We start from the raw sequence: 9,897 nt of genomic DNA on the forward strand, positions 1-9,897 counted from the left end.
TGAGCGGTTTTCAGACATCAACTCCAGAGAATGTCCACACAATGGGGTGCGGACTTTCTCCGGAGTTTGCGTTTAACATGTGTAGAACAGAGAATTCACCAGCCTGACACACAAAGCCCCTGAGCGTTCAGCCGGCAGGGGAACGATGTAATGCATCAACGCCGCTGCAGGGATCATGTGTTTTTGTTTACAGCGCATCAACACTGGCGTCGGTTCTCGTCGCCTAAAGCTCTCGAATCATATTGTCTTTACAATGTTGACATCTTGGTCTGTGTTCTACGCGTATGGGACTTCTATTTCATATTTCGTACGGAACTTCTATTTCCGAGATATTTGTATTCTCTTTGTTTTTCACTTCTACGTCTGTCACGTGTGAGAAACGACATCAGCACGCCCAACCACTCCTCTCACTCTCCTGCTGTATTCTCACATCGACAAATTTGGACAATATCCAGAGTTTTATTCTGGCAGGAGCAACAGACTCCTACATTCGCGATCTCACATACCGCCCCTCCAGATAATTTCAGAATATTCAGAGTTCCCTGCATGTCTGCTCACAGCTATTTCGATGATGAAATCAGGGGGTGCCGCCTAGGCAGTAGCACGGGATGGGTGGAGGGATCCAGGTGGAGATAACTTTCCGTTTGCATGTTGTAGGTTCCACTCTTATATCTGTACAAATTATCCTGTTTTTTTTTTGTTTTTTTTCTCCCTCCATGTTCTCCTGGTTTAGTAATCACCCACCTCTCTGGGTCAGTCACTCAGTCCCGGTGGCCCTCAGGGAGCATTACAAGTCATGGTGACACGAACACTTTTCTAATTGACTAATTCTAGTAGTGTCACCTCTCGCTTCGTGGTCTGAATCAGACGACACCTCGCTCTAGGCTGTGTTAACCCTTTCATCTACTCCCACGTCTCTAACCCAGGATATCCATCTGTCTAATCATTTGATCATCAGAATCATTTTCAGTGCAGCCCAGGAGATTATCAACCAGCTTGGGATTTTGATTAGCTTTTTTCTTTTCTCTCTCTAGGAGCTGGAGTTATGCCGCCGGCTGTATAAGCTACACTTCCAGCTGCTGCTGCTCTTCCAGTCCTACTGTAAGCTCATCAGCAGGGTGGATACTATCAAGAGGGAGGCAGAGGTGAGAAAAAACAAATTTGGTTGGGTGATGTATGAAAATGATCTGGATGTGCATCAATTATATTTAGTATCTGAAGTCCATTGTACGTTTAGATGGAGTTTAAGTTTGCCTTAGAAAAGGAAATGTGAAACTGACGACTTATCAGTCTCATCTCTGTTGTCAGAGAAACAAGAACAGACAAATTGCATTACACTGCATCCAGCTGATAAAGACTTGTTTTCCCCTGCCTCACTGTCTCTTTTACATAAAAGACGGTTTGAACATTTGACTTCACATTCAACAGAGTTTATTTTGTGTCTTAAAATAAAAAAAAGAGTAGTCATAAAAAAGTCTTAAATATGTATAAATATTGTTTTAAATACATTTAAATATATTTAAATTATATTATCTAAGATACTACCTCAACTTTATCTTCAGTTATGGGGAAGTTTAAATTATTCTGGCACTCTGATCTTCATATCAATGATACTTGTCGTAGGTCTTAAATATAATTCATCATGGTCTTACATGTTTTTTTTATTCAACTTGCAAACCAAACCCAGTTTGAATGATGAACAAGTCAATAAGTTGTATTGTAAAATCCAGTTCAGATTTTTTTTTTAAACAATCTGCTGAATCTTCTCTGCAGCCCATCTCTGTCTGTGCTGCATCTCGATGGAGCTTTAATTAGATCAAAGATCTTAATGAAATAACTTCTGACTGATGTGGTCAGCTCTTTTGTCCAAATTTAAACTGGGTTCTTTTTTTAGGTGACCAACATGTCTGAAGAGCTCACCATCCTTGAGAGCTGTTTGAAGGAGGCAGAAACGAGACATGAAACTGAGGAGGATGTGTGTATGTCGGACACGGCTCAGACCAACACAGAGACGGCCATCCAGTCCCTCATCGAATCTCTGAGAGCCAGAGACTTCACGTCTGCTCTCACACAGGTCAAAATCTTTAGGTAAGAAACAACAACTCACTAATGACAAGACACTAATGAAGACCAGAGTCAGACTTAGAGTTGTCAGTCCTGAAGTAGTTTAAATGATTAGTCACAGGGCCAGAATATCACTGTGTGCAGCTAATTGCAATATCTGTATGTTGATCATCAAACGAATGAGTTGTTTTCAGATCCCTGTCACACTGAATAGATTTATAAATAATAGAAGCATTGCTGTTGCCCCTGAAGCCATCGCAAGAACCAGAAACTTTGTTCTGATGTTTCAAGTCAGCTGCTGTCAATCACATGCTAACATAACTAATGCCATTAGCCAACTGAAGATCACATATCAGATGCTGTTTAGAACTATAATGTTGGTAACTGTGCATAAAGTAATCTAAATAAAGGACCTATTGAGTTTCATATAGGTCTATACTATATCCCTTCAATAAGTTTCATGGTAATCCATCCAGTAGTTATTTTGTAATCTTGCGACGATAAAACGGGCCAGGGTGAAAACAGAACCCCCTGGTGGAGGTGCTGGAAGTCCTTAAATATAATAGCATCTTGTGTTCTACCAAATCCTCCTGCACTTTCTAACCACACCCCCTGTGTCCTCAGGTCTATGTGGCCCAATGACATCTTTGGCAACGAGAGCGATAATGCAATTCAGACCCTTCTGCACATCTACTTCCGTCACCAGACGCTGGGCCAGACGGGCTGCCTGGCTGTCGTGGGCCCTAGCAGGGACCAGTCTCAGGCAAGCACCCGCCTCATGGAGCTCAACCTGCAGATCCGTGAGGCTCTGAGTCAGGCCCAGGCCTGCCAGCCCCATACCACCATGGTCAGCACTGGACTGTGATTCTGTGGCACTGCAGACTAGACTGGACTAAGGTCCCCCCCTCACTCTCTCGCCTCAGCTGTAGAGAGAGAGCACCGACAGCGAGGGGCTTGGGAGGAGGAGGACGAGAGAGAGACTCCACCTTTAAAGGGCTAAAGGATGTGTGGGAATAACTGTGACTCTAAATATATATATGTATGAATGCTTAAAGCTAATATCTTTTTCCCCAGACTAAGCCAACTTGCAAAATTCAGTTGCAATAAGTCATGTGGTGGTGTGCCTGGGAAAGAATAGGAGAGGACGCAGTGGGATGATAATCTTTTTTCAGTTTTTTTGATTTTCTTTGTTTGTTTTTCTTTTGCTGGATCTAACATGACGAGCATATCGTACCGACCGCCGGCCTCTCCGGGGGCCCGGCGCCGGGAGATGGTGTATGTCAGCATGTAAGACCTGAGTCTAGAGGAGGTCTTGTATGTGTGCGTACACACCTTCTAGATTCATAAGCAAAAACAGAAAAATCTTGTTTGAAAAAAAAAAGATTTTCCAAAGCATGCTTGAAAGAGAAAAGCACTGCAAGAATTATTTTTTTGAAAAATGTATTTTCTATTAGAGCTAACATCCTAGGTTGTAAATGTTAGGGTATTTAACATGTGATTGTAACCCTGCGGGAGACGTTAGCCTTCAGGGTGTGTAAAAAGAGAAATATATATCTGTTTATTGATCTGCTTTGAGAGGAGAGTCCCCTTCAACAGGTCGTCACGCAAAACTCACTCTTAAACCAAATAAGTAGCTGCCTTTAGAGACTCTTTGACTGTGTGATATATATTGGATATTCTGGTATACGCTCACACACAAATGCATATACTTGCACACAGGTGCAGACTGGCTACAACTCATTATGGAAACATAACTTATTTTACTCTGTATATATTTTAGAAAATGTATAGTGTAAAACCAGTATTTTTCCCTTGTACTTTTGTGTAATGCACTGTTCATCCGAGTAGGATGTATGTATAAAGCTAATGTGATGAGAGAAAGCCACGACCAGATTTGAGTCATTAATGATCCGCTCTGCCTTTTTGTTACCCAGTCACACAAACTTCAAAATTTCCCAAAGGCTGCGTTGGTTGGTGGTTGTGGTGGTCTGCTAAAAGAGGGTCAGGGCTCATTTGGGACAGGCCACCTCTGCCTTGCTGACGGGGGATGGCGTGGGAGATCTAATGTAGCCTTCATCTCCTGTTTGACCGCACCGATCCAGCCAAGCCCCCTCATAAGCATTCCTGATCTCTACTGTGATCTGCCCGCACAGCGCCCCCTGCTTAACGCCTCATGAAGGGAGATGAAGATTTGAGTTTGATCGCTTAGCAAAGCAGCGCTCACCCGCCACAATCTGATCTCCAGCCGTCACTGAAGCTGCGCTACGCTTTCAGGAACGGCCCCATCTTGCTGCTACTGCAGGACATGAATCATTACCTGAATGCTTTCTGGAAATCTTGTCATGGCACATTGTAACAGTCACTGTACTCATTCCTCAGAGCTTTTTTTTCCCCCCTCCTCCCTGCTTGTCTGGTACATTTTAATGCTGTTCTTAATTATTTAATGAATATATTATTTACCTGGAAGATGTTTTAATGTAGGGGTGCATTATACTTTTTTCTTGTTCACTCACATACCAGCCTTCTCTCTGGAAAAATAAAAATCTAATCCTACAGTTTGACATGGTTGTATGTTGTTCCAATTGTGGAAACATGACTATAAAAATGTGTTCATTAAGTTTGATTAATACACAGGGCTTTGATAGAGTACCACTCATTCCTCCGCTAAGGTCCAACAGCCTTAAATTATCGAGCTGCACCAAATTGTACAGTTAAATGCTAATTTACAATGAGAGCTAAGATTTGTTCCCTGGGACTTTAAAAACACCCTGTAGCACAATGTTAGCGAGAAATTGACCCATTTACAGTCCTGCCAAATTGGTTTAGTGGTTTTTGTATCTACCAAAAGCTCAGGGCACATGCCTCAACCAAAAGGCCCTCAGTTATGAAAACATTTAAATTCACTAGGTTGGAATTTTTGCTTGGTGCTGCACCTAAATGTCACGCCTCCAAATGTATACATGTTGGCATCAAGATACATTGAGAAATATATTTGGAAAAGTCCAACCAAAATTAAATGAGTTGTTCTTTACGGCACCTTACAGCCCCCCCCAAATTGTTTGCATAATCCTGCGTTTGAGGGAATAGGTAGAGACCAACTAGGTAGAGATCAACTTGTCCTTTACAGACACCTGCATCAAACACTCACTGACAGAGGGCTTCAGTCTTAGTCCCATAGTTTAGGTTAATCTTCTCTTTACATTATTCCCTAAATGAGTTGGATTGCGATTACCAAGCATCCTTTAATCTGTTCCATCTCTTGCAGGTTAATGCCTCCAGCTCTAGTTTCTCAGTCAGGTCCTGAGTGGTTTGAGTGAACACAGCTTTAGTACAGAGTGCACGGTTGCCTTTTATTACATTTTAAAGTGTGTTCTTACCATTGATTTCAACAACAAAACGCATGAAATAAAGTACTGTAACATATGCTTTACATTCAAGATGCTGTCATTGCATCTTGTAAACGTGGCACTGGGCTGAAGACGTCGGCCCCACACTGGACGTGGTTCTGATGCAGAAAGGCAGAGTTCGGTGGGGCGGTCAGATGATGTACTTGAAGCTGAACGTGCTGTCGCAGGAGAGACGCTTGCCTTTGCATCTGCCGCACAAGTCCTGTCTGTGGGGCCGCTTGGGGTCGACGTGGCGCTGTGTTAATGCACAGCAGCAACGCGCTTTGTTGCAGGTCTGGGTGAAAAACAAAAGTTAGGTTAGCTTGCATTTAGCAGAGACTCGTGAGCCGTTTCATTTTACAGAACGAGGAGGAGGGCGGCTTACGTGACATGTGATGTCCTCCACTCGATACGGGTTGAACTCCTTTTGGCATTTCCTACAGTACTGCTTGAAGTAAACCTGGAACACACAGGACCTCAGTTAGAACGCCATCTCGTACTGAAGCTTTAAAACAATGTTGTCATAGCCAATTCAAATTATAGATGGGCACCAGTACCACAAATCTGAGAAGGCACAAAGAGTATGTCCTAAAACCACAAGTCATGCTGTTACAACAAGCTCGACTTGGTGTGACCGGTAACAGGGGGGGGGGTTATGAGTGCTCACCTTGTTGGTGCCCTGAACGCACCACACGTAGGCACTCTCCCAACGCAGGTTACACCCTCTGCAGTGATAATATCCATACTTCTGTTCCAGGAACTGAGGAGGCAAAAGGGTCAGGCACTCAAGTGTTAACGCCATTTTTATGGGGGAACCATCCCACCCGAATGGCACTCATAACTGTTTACTACCACTTCAGGGAAATTTTATTTCTGGTTTTGTTTTGAAATATGATATTTGAGCAGGTATTAATTAGGATTAATTAATCATGATGCCAGTGCAGGTAGGAAGACATTAATGGCTAAAGTTAAAGGGTTTGAGAACACTAAAAAGTAATTAATGTTTACTTGGGGAAACTAGGGTATGTCAGTCATAAATGGGGGGGGTCAGAGTTTCCTCCCTTTTGAAACAAACTCACCTGGAACCGGACCCTCGCCTTGACCTTTGACCCCTCAGTAGCTGTCTGCACCTCCTCACCCTTCACCTGTCGGATCTTCTGACACTGCTCCGGGACCTCGCCCTTCCTCCCGCCCTCCCCCTCCCGGCTCGACTCGCTCTTGGTGCCGTCGCCCTCCGCCGCGGCCTCGGGCGGCTCCCCGGGCGGCTCACCGCAGGAGGCCTCGCTGCTGTTGTTGTTCTCATCCACCAGGAAGGAGGTGACGCTCCTGTAGGCGACGGGCGAGTACACGGCGAGGGTGCGGGGGTACCGGACCCCGGCCGCCGCCCTGGGGCTGCCGCCGCCAGGTGCCGCCGCGGGCTCCTGCTGACCCATGCGCCGGAAGTCCCGCTTCATGGAGAGAAGCGTCCGCGGGCCGATGGAGCACTGCACCGAGGCGTCCCGCTTCGGGTTCACCTGCACCGACACATCCTTGGTGTTGGCCTTGCGGAGCCTCGGGGTGAGCTTGGGGTTGATCTGGGAGAGGATGGACTTGAGTTGGGCGCGCTGCTGGTTGTTGAAGGCGTCGGACGCGTCGCTGTAGTGGGACAAGTAACTTTTATATTTCCAGCCCGCCTCTTTAGCCCTGGGATATCTGCCCGTGTACGGGTTATAAGGTGAGTAGAAGTAGCTGTCGAATGGCTCGTCACCATACGTCGCCATTTTGTTCAACCAACCCCGGCTGCGAGGTGCCGCCATTTAAGTAGAAGGACTCACGCGCGCCTTCTCTATCAGGTCTAATCACGGACAGGTGAGGAAGTGATGTCACGTGACAAGGTAAACACGTTTCTCTGTTCAATCTTTATTTACTCCTAAACACGTGCTTATATTATTATGATGATGATGCACATGCACATGGTCACACTGAAATCTGAACACGAAGAGTTCTGAGTGGTTTAGTTCACACACACACACACACACAGTTTTTCAAGCTGCTACATTGCATTGATGAGTGATGATTAATGTCACTTTCACTTTACAGGTATCACAGCCACGTTTTGTGGTTTTTATCAGTTTATCACACATGTAACATGTCAAAGTTGAAATGAAGGAAGCTTTTAACATAAAGCAATTTTTTTTTTCTCAGCAGAGTCTCGTTCCCCCCCGCCCCAGTATTATCTCTGTGATTGACGGCGATAAATCCACCAGCAGATCCTGTTCTGCTCCATTCCATCTGTGGAGTGTTAATCTAATGATGTATTAGTAAATTAAACAGGGGTTGGATGAGGAGGGCAGGGGTCCAACATGATGGTGTTGGGGTCACTCACTGTCACAGCACCATAAGACGAGTCAAAGTCCTCGTCATCCTCAAACCTCTGGTATGTTATATCCCCGCCGTCTGCCGTGGGATCGGGTTTGTGCAGGACCTCCTTCCTGTACATCCTGTAGGCCAGGATGAAGATGCCGGCCTCAGCTGCTTGGAACAAGGCGTACAGCAGAGGGAACATGTACATCCCTCCCATCAGCTGCGGGGGGAAGGCCAGCTTCAGGATGGCCGTGCACAGCTGCACGTTCTGGCAGCCGGTCTCCATGGAGACGGACCTGCAGCTGCTGGGCGGCAGGGAGAAGAGCTTGGCCAGGCCGTAACCTGCGGCATAGCCACACATAGGCATCAGGATAGCCACCACGTAGACGGAAGGCGGGATGGTGGACAGCAGGTCCGGCCCCAGCATCGCTCCAGTTAGGATGAAAAGCATTATAAGGGTGACGAGCAGGGACCAGAGGGAGGCCTGGAGAAACAGGAAGTCAGGAAGAAGGTGATTCTTCACATGCTGCTGTTTTCTAGTATAGGACACATTTTACTGGGCGTCCAGAAAACAGAATCACTCTCTTGGTCTCCCTCGGATTTCTCTCCTGTTTTTTAAAGTACTTTGTGTGTTTTTGATTAGGGATTAAAAGAAAAAGGGGGATGTCACGTGTTGTTAAGACTTTTGAGTTTTTTGAGTTAATAACAATAAAAGTGACTTGAAATGGACTGGGCTGTTTAAAGTAATTGTCTATTACGTGTGGCTTTTATCAGAAGAGAGAGGGAGGAGCTCTTCCTGACACAGAGCCTCTGATGTCACTGTCCCTGCGGTCAGCATCCCCCTCTACGTGCGTCAGGCACAGAGAATTACGCACTGCGCTTTTGCGCAAAGGTAAATGACTCAGACATAAGCGACACAAAACAAATTACGACTTTAACTGATTTAAACATGTTCAACAATTGGAAAGTAACTTTGACAAATTGCTTTCAATTACCTTTAAAACAATGTCGGCCACACGCGTGTAGCGGTACCTCAGCATGACTCCTAGACCAATGGGGATGAGCGTGCTGCACAGGGTCAGGATGATGGCCCCGAAAGGCATGAGGTTGACCACAGGTGTGTTGATCCACGCGCGGCTGTAGATCCAGAGACACAGCGGCATCAGCACGAGCGCCAGCAGCGTGGACGATATAGTCATGATGATGCTGTGGAGAGAAGAGCAAAGACAATGCAAAGGATGGATGTGATCACCGGTCAAAGTGTTGGATCATTGTCAAGTGGCTGAAAATCGCTCGTGTTTTACTTTACGCGCCAGTGTGCCATCGGCTGAACAGCCTACTATGCGTAAAAGTGAAATGAGTACAGCAGCTCTACCTCAGGTTCATCTCCCCGTGCACCAGAAGGGACATGATGTTTGACAAGTTTCCTCCCGGACAGCAGCCGCAGAGGAGAACAGCCATCGCTGCCACATCATCCAGAGAGAAGGCAAGAGCCAACAGAAAGGCCACCAAGGGCATGATAACAAACTGACACACCAGTGCCAGCAGCACCCCGATGGGTCTGCGGATATGTTCACCAAGCTGGCTCACATCCACCGTACAGCCCAATCCCAGCATAGTGAAGCAAAGGACGAGTCCCACGATTACATTGATTCCGTGACTGAGCGGGGAATCCCAAAAGGCGGGCATCAGGTTTGGGGATTCCGTCGGCGGAGCGGCCATAAAGTTCAATCCAGCTCCAGCGGCTGTCCTCAATGTGCTGCCTTCAAGAATCATGGCACCACCGGCTCCTCCTGATCCAACCGCGGCTCCATCTAAAACCCGCTTCAAAGTGTCCAGCAATGGAAAATCTATCAAACCAGCTCTTTGCACGTCGCCACCGATCCGACTGGAGTTCTCCATGTTGGAAGAGGAGGACAGAGAGGCTCCACCGTCAGTCTGTGCCCGTAGGAGCCCGTGCGTAAAAGTGATTCCCCTAGTGGCGCACTGTCACTTCTCACAAAGTGCAGAGGATTCAGTGGACAGAGGATGTGATGGTGCCATGGCACTGACAGTCTTAACGTGACTCACTGATTCCGACTGGTGCCACGGATTGGTTCACCGA

General features: G+C 46.3%; 3 protein-coding genes across 15 annotated transcripts in view; 1 reads left to right on the forward strand and 2 right to left on the reverse strand.

Moving 5' to 3' along the window:
• fryl (furry homolog, like) overlaps nucleotides 1-4,619 on the forward strand; it is a 68,669-nt gene extending 64,050 nt beyond the window's left edge. For all 13 annotated transcript variants that reach the window (XM_062394973.1, XM_062394966.1, XM_062394963.1 and 10 more), the window contains 3 exons: nucleotides 1,035-1,145; nucleotides 1,895-2,088; nucleotides 2,689-4,619. In XM_062394973.1, the coding sequence (XP_062250957.1) occupies nucleotides 1,035-1,145; nucleotides 1,895-2,088; nucleotides 2,689-2,929 (546 nt within the window). In that variant the 3' untranslated portion in view covers nucleotides 2,930-4,619. The remainder of the gene's footprint in view (nucleotides 1-1,034; nucleotides 1,146-1,894; nucleotides 2,089-2,688) is intronic.
• Nucleotides 4,620-5,395: 776 nt separating this feature from the next.
• Nucleotides 5,396-7,249, reverse strand: zar1 (zygote arrest 1). Its single transcript, XM_062394978.1, has 4 exons — nucleotides 6,530-7,249; nucleotides 6,118-6,210; nucleotides 5,836-5,910; nucleotides 5,396-5,745 (listed from the first exon to the last, which is right to left on the reverse strand). Exons 1-4 carry the CDS (start codon nucleotides 7,244-7,246, stop codon nucleotides 5,602-5,604), a joined length of 1,029 nt encoding a protein of 342 aa, XP_062250962.1. The 5' UTR covers nucleotides 7,247-7,249; the 3' UTR covers nucleotides 5,396-5,601.
• A 506-nt stretch (nucleotides 7,250-7,755) lies between these two features.
• On the reverse strand, nucleotides 7,756-9,897 carry slc10a4 (solute carrier family 10 member 4). The gene is made up of 3 exons (XM_062394977.1): nucleotides 9,169-9,897; nucleotides 8,789-8,999; nucleotides 7,756-8,277 (listed from the first exon to the last, which is right to left on the reverse strand). Exons 1-3 carry the CDS (start codon nucleotides 9,693-9,695, stop codon nucleotides 7,756-7,758), a joined length of 1,260 nt encoding a protein of 419 aa, XP_062250961.1. The 5' UTR covers nucleotides 9,696-9,897.

Source organism: Platichthys flesus, chromosome 9 (genome assembly GCF_949316205.1).
Source record: "Platichthys flesus chromosome 9, fPlaFle2.1, whole genome shotgun sequence".
NCBI lineage: Eukaryota > Metazoa > Chordata > Actinopteri > Pleuronectiformes > Pleuronectidae > Platichthys > Platichthys flesus.